At 38.3% G+C, this 22,472-nt stretch overlaps 1 protein-coding gene across 1 annotated transcript in view; it reads left to right on the forward strand.

The window, feature by feature from the left end:
- Positions 1-22,472, forward strand: part of Cadps (calcium-dependent secretion activator 1) — a 609,066-nt gene that overhangs the window by 242,369 nt on the left and 344,225 nt on the right. Inside the window, exons 9-12 of the mRNA XM_068226018.1 lie at positions 15,957-15,980; positions 16,954-17,047; positions 20,570-20,691; positions 21,028-21,172. Of these exons, the coding sequence (XP_068082119.1) occupies positions 15,957-15,980; positions 16,954-17,047; positions 20,570-20,691; positions 21,028-21,172 (385 nt within the window). The remainder of the gene's footprint in view (positions 1-15,956; positions 15,981-16,953; positions 17,048-20,569; positions 20,692-21,027; positions 21,173-22,472) is intronic.

Raw genomic sequence — 22,472 nt, forward strand, 5'->3', positions numbered from 1 at the left:
AGTAGCCTCATTAAAGGCATTCAACCGCTTTTTCACCCTTTTCCACTCTTCCAATTGGGATTTTCCGAAAACAAAAAAATACATGTTTCTTTATTTTTAAAGGAGATTCTAAATGCCAATTTTTACATCTTTAAACTTTAAAAGTTTTGAGATATAGATAGACTCATTTTAAAAATTCACCCCCTTTTCACACCCCCCATTAATTGGATTTTCCAAAAACAAAAAGTATGTATTTCTTCATTTTTAAAGGAGATCCTAAACACCAATTTTCAGGTCTGTAATATCTTCAGTTTCTGAGATATAAGTTTCCTCATGAAAGTCATTCAACCACGTTTTCACCCCTTTTCACCCCTCCTATTGGGATTTTCCGAAAACAAAAAAATACGTGTTCCTTTGTTTTTAATGAAGATTCTAAGTACCAATTTTTACATCTGTAAACTTTAAGAGTTTTGAGATATAGATGCACCCATTTTAAAAATTCACCCCCTTTTCACCCTCCCATTAATTGGATTTCCCCCAAACAAAAAAATACGTGTTTCTTTATTTTTAAAAGAGATCAAAAGTACCAATTTTCATGTCTGTAATATCTTCAGTTTCTGAGATATAAGTACCGGTATCCCGATTAAAGGCATTCAACCCCTTTTTCACCCTTTTGTGCCCCTCCTATTGGGATTGTCTCAAAACAAAAAAATACGTGTTTCCTTATTTTTAAAGAAGATTCTAAATACCAATTTTCACATCTGTAAACTTTTAAAGTTTTGAGATATAGACACACTCATTTTAAAATTTCACCCCCCTTTTCACCCCCTTAGCGACGGAATATCCAAAAATCCTCTCTTAGCGAGCACCTACATCTTAATATGAATATATCTCCAAAATTTCATTTCTTTATGTCCAGTAGTTTTGGCTCGGCGATGATGAATCAGTCAGTCAGTCAGTCAGTCAGTCAGGACAAGCTACTTTATATATATAGACTAGCAAGATACCCGTGCTTCGCTACGGTATTATACTGAAATTTATAATTGAATGCATATTGTTTTTGATATATAATCCGCCGAAATTCGCAATCTGACTCGTTTTCTGAGAGATTACGGCAAAGTTCCTCCCATTTTCAATTTTTATTTCCAGCAATCGATTTCGTACTTCCCGGGCTAGGTCCAGGTATTCCACCCATCAGTTGGCTCCCTAAAACTTTGCCATTTTTTCCTATAAGCATTTTTAATATGGATCAAATCCTTGAGGAGATCCTGGGTGCCTTGGCGGTACTGAACCCGCGGCCAGACTGCAATAGTAGTCATTACCCGTCCAGGACCCGTTTCCAGCGCGGTCCCCACATTTGACGACGGTCCAGAACATTATTATTATTATTATTATTATTATTATTATTATTATTATTATTATTATTATTATTATTATTATTATTATAGATGTTCTGGACCCAACAGCAAGATGCAAGACCGCTACTTGGCGGTAAATTACATCTGCTGCCATTGTCATTGTTGAGAATGTGACCAGCACCATTGTCGCGCGTAGGCAAGTGTGGGGGATTTCTGGCCATACCAATGACATACTTCAGTGGATTATTGACCTTATTATAGAGGTGAAAAACTGGACGGTCAATCTCATTCCTATCGTTTATTTCAAATGTGTTTAAAATTTTATTTATATGCCAGGAGAAGGTACTGTAATCTAAGAACGTTCTCCGAAGGGAAAGATGGCTCTTGAAAACGAACCCAGGAAAGATTAAAAATGATCGGTTTATGATCAGAATAAGTACATCGAAAATCTACAGCCTGTTTCCAGTCATTCGACAGGGTCAGGAATGGAATGAATAAAGCCCCCATATAGCGGCGACAATACGAATTGTGCCGGCAGCCGAAACCTGTCGCACTCCTCTGGGGCAATGATTAATGGATGACGAATGAAATGAAATTATATTGGACAGTGTTGCTGGAATGAATGATGACAGGGAAAACCAGAATATCCGGAGAAAAACCTGTCCCACCTCCGTTTTGTCCAGCACGAATGTCACATGGAGAGACCAGGATTTGAACCACGGAACCCAGCTGTGAGAGGCCGCCGCGCTGCCACCTGAGCAACGGAGGCTCCTTATAAATACATTATGAACAGTAAAATCAATTGGTCTCAACTCTTTTTACACCCCACCGCCGTTAAGTTTATTTACCCCCTCCCAAAAAAAACCTAAAAGAAGGCGTGATTCTTTATGTTTAAAGGAGATTCCAAACACCATTGTTTACATCTATTACCTTCAGTTTTCAGATTAAAATAATTCACTTTTTTTCACATTCACACTCCTCCCATCCCCCCTCAAGTGCATTTTCCGGCAAAAATACTTGTTTCTTTAATAGTAAAGGATCTTCTCAATACCAATTATCACGACTTTAACTTCTTCAGTTTTTGATTTATGTGTCCTCATGAAAGGAATTCAACTCCTTTTCACTCAAGCCTCCCAAGATGATCCCCCCCACAAAACGGGCTTTTCTTTGTCTTTAAAGGAGATCCAAATACCAATTTTCACGTCTGTAGGCCCTAACAACTTTAGCTTTTATTAGATGTAAGTATTCTCATACAATTAGGTCAATTAAGTTTTCAATTCTTTCACCCCCTTCCCCCCCCCCTATTCATTGGATTTTCCGAGAATTCGTGCTCTTTACTTTTAAAGCAGATTCCAAATATCAAATTTCACGTCTGTAACACCTTCATTTTTGAGATAACAGTAGCCTAATTAAAAGAATTCAACACCATTTTCAGTCAATTTTACCCCCCCCCCCCCCCCCGCCCACTTCCCAAGTGGTATTTCCGGAAACTAAAAATACACGTTTCTTTATTTTTAATAGAATTAAAAAATTACCATTTTTCACTTCTGTAACATGTTAAGTTTTTGAGATATACTGTAGAAATTCTCATTTTAAAATTTCACCCCTTTTTAGGTCCCCTTAAGTGGAGTTTCCAAAGACAAATCACCTATGTTTCTTTACACTTACAGGAGATTCCAAATACCCACTTTTTACGTCTGTAACATTTTACGCTTCTCAGATATTCTGTAGATATAGTCTTTCAAAAAATTCACCCCAATTTGCCACTCCTGTTTAACCGCCATTAATTGAATTTTCCAAAAGCAAAAATATATGTGTTTCTTTATTTTAAAGGAGATTCTAAATACCAAATTTTACATCTATAAACTTTAAAATTTTGAGATATAGATACACTCATTTTAAAAATTTCATCCCCCTTTTCACCCCCCATTATTTGGATTTTCCCAAAACGAAAAAATACCTGTTTCTTTATTTTTAAAGTAGATCCCAAATACCAATTTTCAGGTTTGTAATATATTCAGTTTCTAAGATATAAGTATTCTCTTTAAAGGCTTTCAACCCAATTTTCACCCCCTTTTCACCCCTCCTATTGGGATTTTCTGAAAACAAAAAACTACGTGTTCCTTGATTTATAATGAAGATTCTAAATACTAATTTTTGCATCTCTAAACTTTAAAACTTTTGAGATATAGATGCACTCATTCTAAAAATTCACCCCCCCTTTTCACCCTCGCATTAATTGGATTTTCCAAAAACAAAAAAATATGTGTTACTTTATTTTTGAAAGCGATCAAAAGTACCAAATTTGAGGTCTGTAGTATCTTTACTTTCTGAGATATAAGTATTCTCTTTAAAGGCATTCAACCCATTTTTCACCCCTTTTTACCCATCCTATTGGGATTTTCCGAAAACAAAAAATACGTGTTCCTTTATTTTTAATGTAGATTCTAAATACCAATTTTTACATCTCTAAACTTTAAAACTTTTGAGATATAGATGCACTCATTTTAAAATTTCACCCCCCTTTCACCCTCGCATTAATTGGATTTTCCAAAAACAAATAAATATGTGTTTCTTTATTTTTGACAGTGATCGAGAGTACCAATTTTGAGGTCTGTAATATCTTCAGTTTCTGAGATATAAGTAGCGGTATCCTGATTAAAGGCATTCAACCCCTTTTTCACCCTTTTCCACCCCTCCTATTGGGATTGTCAGGAAACAAAAAAATACGTGTTTCCTTATTTTTAAAGAAGATTCTAAATACCAATTTTCACATCTGTAAACTTTTAAAGTTTTGAGATATAGACACACTCATTTTAAAATTTCACCCCCCTTTTCACCCCCTTAGCGACGGAATATCCAAAAATCCTCTCTTAGCGAGCACCTACATTATAATATGAATATATCTCCAAAATTTCATTTCTTTATGTCCAGTAGTTTTGGCTCGGCGATGATGAATCAGTCAGTCAGTCAGTCAGTCAGTCAGGACAAGCTACTTTATATATATAGATAGATAGATGAGTAAAGAAGTTGAATCAGAGGTAAGGCGTTTTGCAGAATATGTTATTCTTTATAGAGTAATAAATAAGTTACAAGACTGTGAGCAACTGCAACGTGACCTCGATAATGTAGTGAGATGGACAGCAGGCGACGGTATGTTGATAAACGGGGTTAAAAGTCAGGTTGTGAGTTTCACAAATAGGAAAAGTCCTCTCAGTTTTAATTATTGCGTTGATGGGGTGAAAGTTCCTTATGGGGATCATTGAAAGCATCTAGGCGTTAATATAAGGAAAGATCTCCATTGGGGTAATCACAAAAATGGGATTGAAAACAAAGGATACAAATCTCTGCACATCGTTATGAGGATGTAAAGAAGAGGGCATATAAGTCTTTGGTAAGACCCCAACTAGAGTATAGTTCCAGTGTATGGGACCCTCACCAGGATTACGTGATTCAAGAACTGGAAAAAATACAAACAAAAGCAGCTCGATTTGTTCTGGGTGATTTCCAACAAAAGAGTAGCGTTACAAAATTGTTGCAAAGTTTGGGCTGGGAAGAATTGGGAGAAAGAAGACGAGCTGCTGGGCTAAGTGGTATGTTCCAGGCTGTCAGCGGAGAGATGGCGTGGAATGGCATTAGTAGACGAATAAGTATGAGTGGCGTCTTTAAATGTAGGAAAGATCACAATATGAAGATAAAGTTGGAATTCAAGAGGACAAACTGGGGCAAATATTCATTTATAGGAAGGGGAGTTAGGGATTGGAATAACTTACCAAGGGAGATGTTCAATAAATTTCCAATTTCTTTGTAATCATTTAAGAAAAGGCTAGGAAAACAACAAATAGGGAATCTGCCACCTGGGCGACTGCCCTAAATGCAGATCAGTATTGATTGATTGATATATCATTTTCATTCAACCACAACACTGGCCTTCCTTTTTATTCCTATCACTTGTTTTATTATTTTTAGACAACCATGAAGCACTATTTTAAATACGAAACTCGTGAACATGTCACATCCGCGCATTATTATCATTATTATTATTGTTACGGGGTTACCCGTGGACTGCAGAGGTGAAAGAAGGTGCGGGCTGGAATGGGTCTAACTACAAGGCCGAAAGATGAATTAGAAAGATGAATAAGATGAATTAAAATTTCAATAAAGGTTATACTTTCAATAGACAACAAAATTTCACCAATTTTCACTAGGTGAAATAACAATAAAAAACACAGGTACAGTGATAACTTTACAAACGAAAGCACAAGTTCAGGGGTCTTTCCTAATTCTGGGCTTCGAGCCCCAATTTCACAATCCTTGAGCAACTAGCCCAACTTTACCAAATCACACATTTGATCAAAGGGCAGGAAATCCCTTCATTCAAGGAGCACTTGCTCCCACCTAGTAATGTCAAGCCTCCTAGAGGCACCTTTCAAAATACCAGAAAGAGCTGACCCGCTCTCAATCTTTCAAGCCTATACAAGACAATACCATACCTTAAAATCACTTGCCATCAAAGCACAACTTACAAGAATTAAACAAGGGTATCTCGTACCCGGCCTACAGGGCCTTAAAAGAAAAAGAAAATGGCCCTAAATGCAAAAAGAATGGAGGCGTGTATCAGCACTCCCAAATACACTTTTTAAAACCTAAGAGGCACTAGGCCGATGACACAAGGGCTATTCCCAAACTAGGGAGGTGACTCGTATAAGAAAAACTTTAACACATTGAGGAAGAGTAGAAAATCGGGTACGAAAACGTAGTCACCTCCAATTAAATGAAGGGGAGCTCGAGAGGTTAAAGCACTCTCTATCCCCGAATTACAGTTAAAGATAAATGAAGTTTTACAAAGACTGAAAAAGGTTTACATGTTTCAAGAGATAAGTTACATATTAAAGGTTTCGAACCTTCCCCGCGGTTTTTTAGACTGCTGAGCTAGCGAGAAATAAAGATGTTAAGTGGCCATTACCTTGTAGAAGAGCTGCTGCCGGATGAAAGAGGCGCTTCTCGCCTCCTGCTACACTTCCATACACTAGGCTAGATGTTGTTCGAGTGGCGAGGAGCCGTGAAAATCAGCAGTTTTTATACACTCGGGGAAGATTCGAGACCTTTCAGGAATAATTAAGATACACCCACTCAACTTTACTGGCTGGCTAAAAGTTACACATCAAAATTGAAGAAGGACACGATTGGTCAAAAATTAATTACAGAAATTCTGGATTGGCTAAGTTCAAAACTGGCGGAAAGAAAAGATTTATATTGCCAACCCACAAATGAAAGAACGAAATTTAGTTGTAGGAAAACTTATGAGTACAAAATATCTTCAAGAAAAGTTTCTTCACTTCGCACCAGGGTGCATGATCATAGTTTCTTAGAAGAGATATCTATAAGAGAATGTCAACACTTCTTGATTAATGGAAAACAAAACAAGTTGAACTCCACACAGTATTGACAACTTTGTAAACACAAAATTTATGGTAGTACCATCTTCTGAGAAAACTTACAAGTTGATACAGATGTTAAAGTTCAGAGTTTCTCCTGTAGAGGAGTACTTAACGGCGGAAAATCCAAATGTGCGGCGTATAGATGTACCAGCCGGTACAATTATTATTATTATTATTATTATTATTATTATTATTATGTTATTTGTTTTACGTCCCACTAACTACTTTTACGGTCTTCGGAGACGCCGAGGTGCCGGAATTTAGTCGCGCAGGAGTTCTTTTAAGTGTCAGTAAATCTACCGACACGAGGCTGTCGTATTTGAGCACCTTCAAATATCACCGGACTGAGCCAGGATCGAACCTGTGAGCCACACCCTCCCTAACTAAAGGACACACATAGTGAATCACGACCATCGCAGGGAAACAAATTTGCCGTGGATCCCCGATCAGGAAGGGCGAAAGACATAGCCCTGAGCTGAAAACGTTACTCTCCTCAAACAATTAAAGCTAACAACTAACACTACTACGAGTAAAAATCCGTATAAATGATAGATGAGAATTTATTGTAATGTAACGTAAATCAAAGGGATTAATTAGATGAAATAGCCAGTAATAATAATAAGGTAATACATACATATTCGGCGTCAGCCCAAAAGATAATCGTACCAAGGTCTCGTGACCTCATCTTTTCTTACATGCATAGGGCACAGTTACTCTTGAGATGATAGCATTTATTCCACCACTGACCTCGCTACTAAAAACTGCGAGCTGAATATCATTAACTCAATCTTTATTCAATCTTTCCTTCGGCGAGGAATAGAAACGCAATTTCAAGCGTGGGAGTCATTTTCAATATCCACTCTTTTTTTAACAATACCCCTCTCATATCGATTCTCACACACCAAGGAGCAGATAAAATAATAAAGTGGTTAAATCAGAAAACTGCCGGACCAAGGAAATAATCCACGAGGGGCAAAGACAATGCTCCATGGAGCAATGAACGCAAAGCAAAACAATAACAGAAAACATGGACCTGCACACGGCCATGAAAGAAATAAACCAACATGGCGAGCTCCAGGTCGTAAACAGCAGGATGCACACCATACAAAATAAAGACTTCGCACCCAGGAGAAAAGAGGCGCGATAGGGAACAAATAGGCATAAATTCAACAGACCGATACGTCATCTTGGCACTCAGCTCATTCATCTACACATTCATTCAATCACGCGATCCTTTTGCCCCCAAAGGCAAATAATTCCGGCAGATTGGTGCGAGTAAATAAAATCAAGGCAACTCGTGGAGTGCAGTTCAACATTTCATCAATATATCAGTAGTAGATATATAGCCCACCTAGGGCAAATGACAGTAGGACGTTTGTGACCCCACGGTCACGCGTAGATCCAGCACCTACATACTGTGCACGGCCAGAATAGACCTGGCCGACACACAGACCATACCTCCAAATAATGGCAAAATGTTTCATCGAGAAATTCATTTAAAATAATCAGAGACCAGATTTTGACGCACCACAATCACCTACACAACTCATACACATGCCATTCTCGCTTCGAGTACCGAGATGGACTTCGGTCGGCCATAATAAAAAGAAAGATAATACATGAAATAAATTTAAAACGTTACATTACCGTCAATATCATTCATCGAAGCATGCAAATGATGCAGCAGTTTTGCATAGTTTTAAACTTATAAAACCACCATAAGAAAAGCAAAACCACCACTCGTGTGTGTGTGTGTGTGTGACACATCTCTTCTTTCCCCAGCATAAACAGCCCAACATTACTTCAAGGAGAAGATATTAAAAAGGTCTCGCCGAGAAAAGATCCTTCACGCTCGCGACAGAGGGAGCTGCCCTCTGTCGACAGAAGGTTGAAATACAATAACTATAGGAACAGCCAGATATCTACTCTTGGTGACATCGGTATAATCACATTAGAAACCATGCTAAATTAGCATGTTTCACCTGCCATGTTGGGGTTAGAAGGCCAGCGCCTTAACCGTCTGAGCCACTCAGCCCGGCATTATTATTATTATTATTATTATTATTATTATTATTATTATTATTATTATTATTATTATTATACACGATGCACGTGTATGAAGGAATGCATGAAATGAAATTACCTTGATACTTATCTCTGTTGACTATTTTATAATCCTTGTGTCTGCGTGCTTTCAGAACAATTATTCACCCCTGTTGTAACACATCCGGTAGCTGCAGGTTTACAGACGAAGAAAGAAAGAACTGATTCGGAGCGAGGTCCAGTACAAAAAGAAGACAATATCAGTAGCACATGGTGATAAAATTAACGATAGTCTTTGACAGACTGCGTTAATTGGGATCAATAAATACATACATACATACATACATACATACATACATACATACATACATACATACATACATACTGTACATCTTCGTTACAGAATGTTATGCCTTCCGCAGTTCAGTCTGCAAGCCTCATTGTATTAACTAAGCGCCTCCACAATCCCCTATTTGCAACTAGCTCCGTGACCTCCTTTAATTCCACATTTCTGGTATATGAATCATTAAAAACTGCGTCTACCCATTGTTGCTTTTATCGCTCTTCCTGTGACACTCCTCGGCCGAGTACATTATTACCAAAGATAACCTCCCCTCGTCCATTCACCGCACATGGCTCCACAACCGAAGACAGCTTTTATGTACAGCTTTACCCATCGATTTCATTCATATCTCAGCCTTTATCTGCTCATTCCGAGCTACCCCCTTGTCCCACCTGTGTGTACCAGAAATAATTTTATCTACTTTCATGTTTATTACTTTTAATTTATGAATAAGATATCCTGAGCACTTCCATCTTTCACTCCCGTACAGAAAAGTCTGTATGTTTTCAGATCTAAACGTAGTTTTGTTCAAGAGCTGTATTTATGTTGGATGCAAGGATTTTGTACTGAACTTTAATAAACTGAAATTTATTTAACCCATGAAACTCTTTCTGCTGACCTCAGAGGTGCAGTCGGTTAGACGTCGTACTTCTGTTCTCAAAACAGCGAGTCAATCCCAGTAACTCCTTAGCATTGGCTTCCGCAGCGTTAGAGAATATCAAGTTTTATTTAAACACAATCGCCACCTTCTGGCATGTATAAGAATTCTTATGGGACAAAATTCCGACACCTTTGTGTCCCTTAAAATCTGTAGTATCTGGAGGGATGTTAACCAAATACAGTATTTAGAAATCCATGAACATTTCTTTATTAAACATATTCGTATGCATCATTTATCAATTTAAGTGTTAACGTTCACGAATTATTTTTTCATTGTCTTATGCAAAACTCAAAATTACTCCTAAACTATCTATCACTGCGACATTTTAAAGAATGTAATTTAAATTGTCACTTTGCATAGGATTCATTTAAAACTCAGAAGGCTCGAGTATTTCAATTAGCCGTATCAAAAAAGAATAAATGATCTTTCTTTTTTAAATCACCACTTCGACTTCCTTCAGGTTTGTCACGATGATTAATTAATTGTGTTTTCAGTTGTATTTCAATGCCTGCAAAATTATTAAGGAATACAATCAAAAGCTCTCTCAATAAAGTAATAGCAGTATTGAACGTATTTATTCTTACATAATTGGTGTGCCATGCGACTGCATAGTCTGCCCGTTTGCACTGCAACTAACTACTCGAAAAACACGAGACACCATCAGGGATTTGACCTGTTCGAAAAATGATGTGGATCAGAGAAAATGGGCAGATATTGGCAAATAATGACTATCCAAATATAAACCAATGGTAGATGATGTATTACCAAAAATAAGTCATCCTGAGAACTATCATAATGAAACATGAGCGCTAAATTTTAAATTAAAGTTTAGTTCTTGATGTGCATCCAGATATAAAATAAATAGGATGGTGCACGTTAATGAATTCCTAATAATTCTGATAAATTATGCGTTAAATACAAATTTCGAATTTGAATAATTGTGAATTTAATTTGGTAATAGAATGGTGCTCATGCGCATATTAAATTATTCAGGAAAAATCTGGAAAGAGATTTTGAAAATACATTACTGATCAAAAACAACGAATACAAAATTTGCAATTTAAATTCTGTCAATAAAATGTTCTGAAAATTATTGGAGCTTAATTATGCTTGGTTCTATGTCCACCATGGTTAACTCGATATTTGAATGAATATCTGTTCAGCGTAACTTCAAAATACACGTAACTCCACACGATAAAATAAGAAAAGTATACTACCGGTAAAATAAATCTTTAACCATGTGCAATGACCTTAGAACAACGCCGAGACTTAGGACAACGATGGTGACACACACATCAATAAATTACACGGAAAATAAAAATCACTCAACCTGTGGAAATAAAACACAAGTAAGAAATATCCCGTTACCATCATCTACCAAGAAAAGAAATGCAATAAACTCCCACTAGATTATACTAAGAAAACACTATCTTACAAATATACAACACGTGTCCACGCGTGTTTCAACCAATTTAATGGAGATGAAATAATCCCATAAATGATGACCTGAAAAACAACAGTAATTAATCCGGCTGATATAGTCTGGGGGATTGTGACTAATAAAGTTGTCGCCACATACATCGAACTCAAGTCGTTACGGAAATCTGTCGAATATTGAGGAACTGATCATTATCACACAGCTACGCTCTGATATCATTGTGATTGTGCTCATCAAGTGTGACGAAAGGCTCTAATAATCTCATACGCCCAATTTCATTTCATAATACATGTGGTTTATCTCGTGGTTCAATAATAACTTGAGAAGACGCTCCCGTCTATGTCTCCCCTCGTGGAAAACAACCAATCGCAGATATGTCAAATGACTACGAATAATCCTTAAATATCCACTCATCATTATACTCAACGTCGCATAAAATACTTCACATGTGCTGAGGATCATAATGACGCGAAAATTTGTCTCCAAATAGCACATAAAAATATCATAATCCTATACATCTCTGCACATGGCACAGTGTGAGAGGAAAATATCACAATACAATTCGCAACACCCGTCCAAAATACAACGGGTGAAATCACATAAATGACTTGAACCACAAATAAGTGTAATGATCAAACAATGTCTTCCATTAAATTACAGAAATCTGTTTTAAAAGAAATACATCTGTATCACTATCGTAGCATTCGCACGACAGATGAGCTAAATCCCTTATGAAATGTAGCTAAGACTTTTGGAAATATGTGGAATAAATAAACTCCTAAGAATAAAAATATTACAATTACGCGTTCCTCAATGTTGTAGCAATCGAGTGGAAAAGTAATATTTACTAAAGGTTAGCAGATGTCTGATATTTAAATTGGATACTCATCCCATGACATGATTACTTCAAACCCGCACAATCGATGATCTTGACATTCAGTTATCACGCAAATCACAATTGCAAAGTTGAAGAAAAGTACAGACTAAATGTCGTATAATGAAAGAAAATGACGTGGTAAAGTCGCTTAAATCTAACCAAACTACGGTTCAACAAATAATCCCTTCAAGAAGAAAATTAACTATTTATTAATGCTACATAGAACAGATAGTACCAAATAAATGAATGGCCAACTTAACGTTGACGTCTTGATAACCCTGGATTCCTGGCATTAGGACGCTGTCGGCATCGGTCCTCCTCCTCAGTACTACATGATGAGATGGGTGATGTCTTCAGGGTAGATAATCCTTCCAACGCCGGTCTTCATCAAGTCCGTCCGGTTATGCACTGGTAATTCTTGATGTTCACTGAATCTCGTACAAAAAAGATTAAGATTGATTCTCAACTCGTAGCTTCACACTTATCACGGAGTAATACGTACTTTATTATAAGCATTATTGACGTCTGCTATGTGAGTTCTAGATTGTCTTTAATATGACTGAGAAGCAAGACTGCACCCCTCGTGGTGACGAGCAAACAGATATTCAGGCCTGCACGCCCACCCCCTTCTCTCTCTCTCTCTCTCTCTCTCTCTCTCTCTCTCTCTCTCTCTCTCCGTAGTGAGCTATGCTAAGTCGTGCACCGGCTAAGTCAGCTGAATGTAAAAGCAAGTGAGAAGTGGTTCGCTGTGTAAACGGAATACATTCCGAGCTCTGTCCTTCAGCGTAACTTGTGGTTCAATTGACGTCCCAAATTCCTCAGTGTTCTGAATAACGCGACACATTGTTTGTTATAAATTAATTCCACAGTGAATTTTTATTTCGTAATATCACTGCTTTATATTTTCCTAAATGTGTTGTTAAGTCTGTCACACACACGTCGAAGAATGTCTGTTGTGGCGCTGAATCTGAAAATTTGATATTGTAAATGTAATGTTTCCTGTATATTGAGAGTCCAGCAGTATTAGTATTAGTGGCGAAAATGCTGGTCTTCACCCTCCAACAGGTTATATAAAAAGCGAAATAAAAGTTATCCTTTGACTTCGCTGGCCGAGACTCGGGGCAAAACACGTGGCGTATAGTCCCCTCACATAAAATTCACTGCCAATCCCAATAGATCTAAATGTCACAATAGAATAAAAACAACTCTTGAAGATCCACGAGAAAACTTTGATACTTCATTCGTTAAAACAAGATAGCTTCAAACAATAAGGTAACAAGAACTCGCACGAGAAAAATACTGTCAAATAAATGGATACACAATAGTAGGGTGCCAGGTCGGGCAGTAGGTAGGATGGTCCTGTATCTCACACCAGAAGCCGTAAGAATTCTCGCTTGCTGCTGGCTGCGTGTGGTCAGGCGTTGTCGTGCAGCAACACGATTCCTGTTGAGAGAAGTCCAGATTGTTTTCTGAGAACTGATACCCACACACGCTTCAGTGAGTCAAAGTAATTGGCGTCATTCACTGTCGCTTCCTTGGTGAGAATATCAACTGTCGGGACCTTCCTCCAGCCCCGACCTGTTGATTTCCATCTCTTCAGGCCGTTGAAGAACCACCTGGGTGATAAGTGATTCAACGCTCATACGGCCATTCAGCATGCCGTCATGACATTGCTTCAGGGACTGGACGTAAATTCCTTCCATGCCGGAATCGATGTCTTGATGTGCCTTTTGAACAAGTTCTTGAACAGTAATGTGTAACAGTGCCCTACTACTGTGTATCCTGTAAAATAAAGTTTGTCCATTTAGCCTCTTGTTACCTTATTTTTTGAAGCGCATTAACTTAAAAATAAAATGTTCTAATGGAGAAACTCAGCATCGATATTCCACTTAAATGGGTAAGATTCAGTCAGTTACTTGAGACAAACTGAAATCGAACCAATAATACATAGTCCAATGGAGAGAATGATGAGACGTGTGAATAAGTTAGATATTGATATTTTTCGACTGCTCACATTCTTTACTTATGAAAAATGCCAAGAAAGTAAGTGTCAAACGCATAACTTGAGGGGACTTGGCTCATCTAATTTACGTAAATTAAATGTAAGAGTCGTACTGTAGTTTCCTAATAACTTTATTTGTTATTGAAGTACCAATTTATTCCTTACATCTTATGAAACAGTTACTTAGTTATAAACACGTCTAATATAACGTGCATTGATGTCATCTATAAAGTATTATTATTATTATTATTATTATTATTACTATTGTTATTATTATTATTATTACTAAGTATAAAATATAAAATAATAACGTGAACATTTCAGACGGGCATAGACAATCTCAGTACTGACAGTTTTGACCGATGATTGTGAAGATCTGATTGCACAACATAAGAATTATTGGAACGAATGAATTGGGTGAACGGAGGATTGAATGGAAGACTTAAGTATTACCCACTGTGACTCCTCTCCTATGGACTATTTTCCATTACGACAATCTAAGCGTCAGACTCAACACCTTTTTATGGTTTACTTTGGGGTTGTTCCAAGTACTCTAAAACGGAAAAGGAAGGATAACAAAAACCTGGTGATATAAAGATATGTTTCACGATGGATTTTAGGGCAAGTTTTGCTTCTACTGTCTCTCCCGGTTATTGTTAGCAATGTTAAATTTTAAACCTCCCCAGCAGTATCATAGCCTCACAAAGAGAGCCAAAACGCTATTCATGCTCAATTTTCTTTTTTCAAACTTTCAAATTAGGCCTAACATTTTCTAACACTTCTACGTTATATTCGCTACAGGTCCAGTTACAGTTCTATCAGTTAAAACGATCATTTTGACATGTACAGAAGAGTTTTTAATCTTATCCGTGCAAGTAATTGTAATCAAGATTTGATTATAGAATAAGATACCTGCCATTTACGGCTCATAAGCTCTGAATGTCAGTGTAATAAAATGTTCATGAAATCAAGAAAACAACTGGAAAGACATATCGTTATGTCAGATCACTGTTCCTTCTAGTATAGCCGACTGTTTACCGACTGACCGCAAGGAAGTCCGTGAAATATAATACTAGCCATCAAGAAGAAGATATAAAAGTGGACATCATTCCTTTAAGGCAGTGAAATATTATAGTTAAGGGCACGCAGCAGAATCAGTTGCTGTATTATCAAAGGAGAAATGGTAAAGGGACGGAGAAGCTAAGTACTGTGTGTAGGGAAGGACTGACGATAAAATTAACATGAGGAAATTTGTATCCAGTTAGAATTCTCTTATTATAATCTAAGAAGTAGTTGCACACCTATGAACCGTGTGATCTTCTGTATGCACTTGGAGAATTATGTTGTAATAGTTTTATTAAGGAGTTAATCATCAATTAAGTTATTGCACAAATCTTACCTGTTTTCTTACTTATGTATTATTATGTTAAGAGAAATGTCCCTCATGTAAGCCTGTAAATAATATGTCTGTCATATTAACGCATTTTTGTTGCAGGTTTCTGAGCATTGCCTAAGAACTCTCTATTGTTGTTTAGTTGCCTTTGATATGCCATTTGATTTGCTGCTTTGTATGTATCATTAGGGATGCTCTGTATCATGTAGTGGTTCTTCTTACACATTTGAATGTGAGCATGATGGTATCAACTGCCACGCTCTTTAACGTCACTTCTGTTTGTTAAGAATGGTGTCATTGATTTTAATAACGCTGGAATGATTATAGTCTTTTACTTGCGCTATATGTTTCAATACAACATACTCTTGTTTTGGTTTGTTTACTAATAATGTAATGCTCTTTCTTCTTTTGCTGTCCGTAGTCGAAGGAGAAGCTCTGTCCTAAGGCAGGTAGAGCTTTGGCATTGTTTTAATTTTAATTTTTTAATGATTTGTTCAATTGAAATGGCCGTTTAGGTGTTGTTCACGTATTGCTTACACTCACTCATAGTGCCCATGTATGCTTTAGTTGTTTTCATTTCATGTACGTCTTAGTCTTCTGCCTTGATATCTGTCGCAGCTCGCGATGCTGAACAGTGACGCACAGATAGCTTATTTCCCACTTAGGAGTAGACTAAGTGAGTAGCCATAGCGGATAGTTGTGATGGTTACATCAGAGTGGTGATCGTAAAAATAATCTTACGCTCTGTTGTTTTCTCAGAATTTAATAATAAATTATAGAATGTGATGATTTTCTCCAAATCATCTGCTTAGTGAAATTAAAAATTTAACCGCTAGTGATTATTTAGTATCTTAACTATACCCTTCACATGCGTTCGTAATTAACATATAACTTTCCAACTATGTGCTAATTCGAAGGTTCAGAGAATTGAAGAAAGTCCGGAAATTTATCTTGAAGAAATTAAATACTGTATCAGTGCAGAGATACATATATAGCCATGTAAGTAGACCTATCCTGGAAATTTTCATTAAATATATCAACATATGTAATTGAAAAGGGGTAAGTAAACACACTGTAAGCGCTGGGCACGCATTAGAGCACAGATTAAGTGTAACATTGTTTAAGATCAATAGTAACAGACATATTTAAAAGAAGTCTTAATTCATGAATGTTTTGCGTCTATCAAGGAACCGTTTCTGAGACTTTGTAGTTTCTCACTTGTAATGTTGTGTTAAATAAATCTTTTTATTACTGCTCATTAGAATTTCATGAAACTGTCAATCATCACAAATATTTCCATTTCTCAGTTGGATATGTACAGTAGTTAAATTCACTGAATGCATGCCTGCACTAACTTCATTTCTGTGAACCTTTAGTTATGCGTCAATGAAATTTTGACATGTTATTCTACATGGCAGGTCCCAGGGCTCTCTAGCCAAACTGGAGGGTGACTCGGCGGACAGCGACACGCAGCTCACGAAGCTGGATGTTGTGCTAACCTTCCAGCTCGAGGTAAGACTCTTTCCATTCACGTTTAGTGATTTCTTGGATTCTCAACTAGGCGCTGTAGTAATGTAAATCAATTCCTCTCCATCGTATTTGCACAAAAAATGTAATATTAAATGGCTGTCGCGTACACCACTTCTCCCATAGCATAATTATAATGAGTGAGGAAAAAATCACTCATTCCTCGATTCTGTCTTATCTAATAATATGTTTTTTCACGATACTACGTACCTAATTTCAAATATCTGATCTAGAGTAAATGCTGTGATTAAGAATTTCGGTTAACTGGGACAAATATTTTCCCAAAACCAAAATACACTGACTGACAGAGCAAATGCAACACCAAGAAGGAGTGGTTCGAAAGGGATGAAAGTTGGGGAAAAAACAGAGACGGCACGGACGAATAATTGATGTTTATTTCAAACCGATATGCAGGTTACACAATGCGCACGGAATCGACTCAGTAGGATGTAGGACCACCGCGAGCGGCGATGCACGCAAAAACACGTCGAGGTACAGAGTCAATAAGAGTGCGGATGGTGACCTGAAGGATGGTTCTCCATTCTCTGTCAACCATTTGCCACAGTTGGTCGTCCGTACGAGGCTAAGGCAGAGTTTGCAAACGGCGTCCAATGAGATCCCACATGTGTTCGATTGGTGAGAGATCCGGAGAGTACGCTGGCCACGGAAGCATCTGTACACCTCGTAGAGCCTGTTGGGAGATGCGAGCAGTGTGTGGGCGGGCATTATCCTGCTGAAACAGAGCATTGGGCAGCCCCTGAAGGTACGGGAGTGCCACCGGCCGCAGCATATGCTGCACGTAGCGGTGGGCATTTAACGTGCCTTGAATACGCACTAGAGGTGACGTGGAATCATACGCAATAGCGCCCCAAACCATGATGCCGCGTTGTCTAGCGGTAGGGCGCTCCACAGTTACTGCCGGATTTGACCTTTCTCCACGCCGACGCCACACTCGTCTGCGGTGACTATCACTGACAGAACAGAAGCGTGACTCATCGGAGAACACGACGTTCCGCCATTCCCTCATCCAAGTCGCTCTAGCCCGGCACCATGCCAGGCGTGCACGTCTATGCTGTGGAGTCAATGGTAGTCTTCTGAGCGGACGCCGGGAGTGCAGGCCTCCTTCAACCAATCGACGGGAAATTGTTCTGGTCGATATTGGAACAGCCAGGGTGTCTTGCACATGCTGAAGAATGGCGGTTGACGTGGCGTGCGGGGCTGCCACCGCTTGGCGGCGGATGCGCCGATCCTCGCGTGCTGACGTCACTCGGGCTGCGCCTGGACCCCTCGCACGTGCCACATGTCCCTGCGCCAACCATCTTCGCCACAGGCGCTGCACCGTGGACACATCCCTATGGGTATCGGCTGCGATTTGACGAAGCGACCAACCTGCCCTTCTCAGCCCGATCACCATACCCCTCGTAAAGTCGTCTGTCTGCTGGAAATGCCTCCGTTGACGGCGGCCTGGCATTCATAGCTATACACGTGTCCTGTGGCACACGACAACACGTTCTACAATGACTGTCGGCTGAGAAATCACGGTACGAAGTGGGCCATTCGCCAACGCCGTGTCCCATTTATCGTTCGCTACGTGCGCAGCACAGCGGCGCATTTCACATCATGAGCATACCTCAGTGACGTCAGTCTACCCTGCAATTGGCATAAAGTTCTGACCACTCCTTCTTGGTGTTGCATTTGCTCTGTCAGTCAGTGTAGATATCCAGGTGAGGATAATTCTCTTATTTACTTGTTGATAGCTGCACATCTGCACGTGAGTGGATTACTGTATTTCACAGCCATGGTTTGCGTTGTTTCCAACTATCTTCCTCTCGCTATATCTCTGAACAGCTTTCACTGTCAATGACCGTGAAGTTTTGGAGTCTGTCGAAACTAATTCAGGATAAATACAATTGGAAAATACCTGAAAAAGAAAACATTTAATAACATATTATACCTGAAAGAGATATCATTTAATTGAACACAGATAACAGAATTCGCTCTTGAAAGAACATCATAAGATTCTATCAAATTATACGTTATTATTGCTATTATTATTATTATTAATTTACCAATATTATGAACTGGTGTAAAAACATGTATGTTAAAATTGGACTAGCTAGGACAGAGGAAACACAGGAGGAGTGCATCGGTTAAGATAAGTTCAAAGATATCAACAATTAGGAAGGTGTACACAGAAGTTATTTTGCATTTGTTCATAATATTCATCAATTCAGGAAAATAATAACAACAATAGCGTATTCATTTAATAGAATCTGATGAAGAATGAAACATGTAATTCTGCTTTTAATTAAATGCTATATTTTGCAGGTATAATATTTTATTAAATGTTTTATTTTTAATTGTATTTATCCTGAGTTAGTTTCGACAGACTGAAGAACTTAAAAGTCATAGATCAACTAAATCGAAACTGAAAAAATGTCTTACACTACAAAAAAAACACATCTTCCATTGGTCACCACATTTCTTGATCTCAATTCGTGTGAGAACTCAAAATGTGAACGCCCGTAGTGCAAACACATTCGAAAATATGAAGCAAAAGAGGACAATCAACCTGAATATGACCAGGCAAGTTGGCTGTGCGCTTAGGGTCGCGCAGCTGTGAGCTTGCACCCGGGAGATAGTGGGTTCGAACCCCACTGTCGGCAGCCCTGAAGATGGTTTTCCATGGTTTCCCATTTTCACACCAGGCAAATGCTGGGGCTGTACCTTAATTAAGGCCTCAACCGCTTCCTTCCCACTCCTAGCCCTTTCCTATCCCATCGTCGCCATAAGACCTATCTGTGTCGGTGTGACGTAAAGCAAAAAAGAAAAAGCCCAAAAAGAAACTTGAATATGAAGTTAACTTGCTGGCTGCCAAGACAAATTCATGCAAACTGATTAAGGGAAAGGTAACGTTAGGAAGGTATGATTGTTATTTTCTGGAAGAGTTTTATATATCTTGGCATATCCATATAAAAGCCCAGATCAGCCTCTGGTTAGGTACAATGTTCAGAGTGCACTATCTCGACTGGCATGAGCTGCATAAAATTTGCTACTTGTATTGATCATTCCAGTCCCATCCCTGGCTTTGATAACATGAAATGTCAAAGGTATGAGCGACGCTAGTAAAATCATTCCTTCTGCGGTCAAGCCCTGAGGTGATTGGTGTAGGGATAGTTGGCGTATGCATTTCAGAGAATTTGGTGGACTATCATATAACAGCCCGTTCTGCCTCAGCGAGGAAAGCAACGGGACATTTCACCACACCTCATTTTCTAGTGCATCTCTTCAGCTGATGGTGGCACTGTTGGGTTGCAACCAGGCTTCGGGTTGACTTAAAAATAAAAAAGCAAAGAAACAAAGAAGAAAGGTATATCATACATACATACATACATACATACATACACATGGGAATATGAATAGGTACTCTACAAAGACGGACCATTCCATTATTTTTAAGTGACTTTTTTCGATTTTCTGCATTGTTATTAAACATTTCTGTTTTAGGTGGTGGTTATGGAGGTGAAAGGTTTAAAATCGTTGGCTCCGAACAGAATTGTGTACTGCACGATGGAGGTTGAAGGCGGAGAGAAACTACAGACTGATCAGGCTGAGGCTTCCAAACCAATGTAAGTCCTTGGTTCGTTTGGTTGTTTTGGAGAAACGAATTTGATTACTATTATTATTATTATTATTCTTTTAAACTGGGACATTTCAGTACATGACCCTATAAATAGAAGCAGACTTTGAGCGGACCGTATCAGTCACAAAACATCTGTCTACACATTAGTACATCACAGAGAACAATTTTAGAACTATGTGCATAGATGTACACGATGCTCACACCGACTAACTCAAACTGTATAAAACATAAATTTAAGTATATTTACATCGTTATCGGTGATCTCTATGTGTTATGTTCTTTTAACTGCACAGACTCCTTCTTATCATACAACACTTTTCAGGTGGGATACTCAGGGAGATTTCTCCACCACACATCCGCTGCCTGCAGTCAAAGTAAAACTGTATACAGAAAACCCAGGGATGCTAGCGTTAGAAGATAAAGAACTGGGAAAAGTTATCTTGAGGCCGACACCTCTGTCCTCGAAGGTAAGATGAGTTAATTTATTCCCAGATTAAAGTTAGTATGAAATGACTGTCAGTGTATACAGTAGCCATGTGAGTAGCATGCACCACACGTCCTTATTGAAAATGAGAGAAGAGTTATTTACGTTACAAGGGTCGAAAATGTAGTTTTACCTATGAGTTGGAATTCGGAATGAATACGTGAAAGACTTTCGCCCTTATAACGTACAATATTTTATTTCGTACTATGCTGTATTCCTTTATATTTATTGAAATAATTCTAAAATTAACACATTATGCCCAGTTCAGAGACCGTCATTCAAACAATTGACGCCATCCATGATAGAATCGGTATAATTCAAGAATCAGTGGACAGTAGTTTTGACTCGCCAACATGACGCAGTGTAGCCATCTGGTAAGTATCTAAGTAACTGTTTCGTAAGCACTGAAAAAGGTTTATGATGGTACATTTTCATGTTGTGGGTATGGTAAGTGACTAAAGTATCATGAATTTCCATTTTCCACGTTATTTTGAAGAACGTAAATATATGAAATTCGACATAGTATGAAATAAAATCTGTTTTATTTGAAAATTGCCATTAAAATATCGGGTGGTTTTTGCTATAATGAATGGTTAGCTAATAATGATGTTATTGGCTTTACGTCCCACTACCTACTTTTACGGTTTTCGGAGACGCCGAGGTGTCGAAATTTAGTCCCGCAGGAGATTTTTAAAGTGCCAGTAAATCTAACGACACGAGGCTGACGTATTTGAGCACCTTCAAATGATACCGGACTGAGCCAGGATCCAACCTGCCAAGTTGGGGTCAGCGTCACAACCGCCTTAGCCACTCAGTCGCGGCCAATAATGATAAATTGAATATGGTAAAATTGAAGACAAACATGAATTAATTTGGTGTAAAATTCCGTTTATAATGTCTTTTTTAATTAGATGGTATTTTTAATTTTTCCACGAAACAGGTTTTGGACATTTTGTTGCAAAGTTACCCTTCTATTATGTTAGCGCTTCGGATCAGAAAGTTTAAGGGTACAAGAATGAGGATGGAAATAGGATCACGGTTAAGGTACGTGAGAAAATTATAAGTAAACTGCAGTCATAAAGCAGCAGGAGTCAAACGAAGTTACGCATATTTGCAGTTTACCCACCAATGTCTGATATTTACGTTTCAGTTTTGGTTAGGTAGTAAGTACGTTGTTTAAATGATGGTAATCCTGCCTTCTTGCATTCCACTTACGACTGGTAAACAAATCCACCATACTAGAGCTGAGGTAACTTCCAAGCAAGCTTGTCATAGTGCCTCGT

This window comes from Anabrus simplex, chromosome 2, assembly GCF_040414725.1.
Source record: "Anabrus simplex isolate iqAnaSimp1 chromosome 2, ASM4041472v1, whole genome shotgun sequence".
Classification (NCBI taxonomy): domain Eukaryota; kingdom Metazoa; phylum Arthropoda; class Insecta; order Orthoptera; family Tettigoniidae; genus Anabrus; species Anabrus simplex.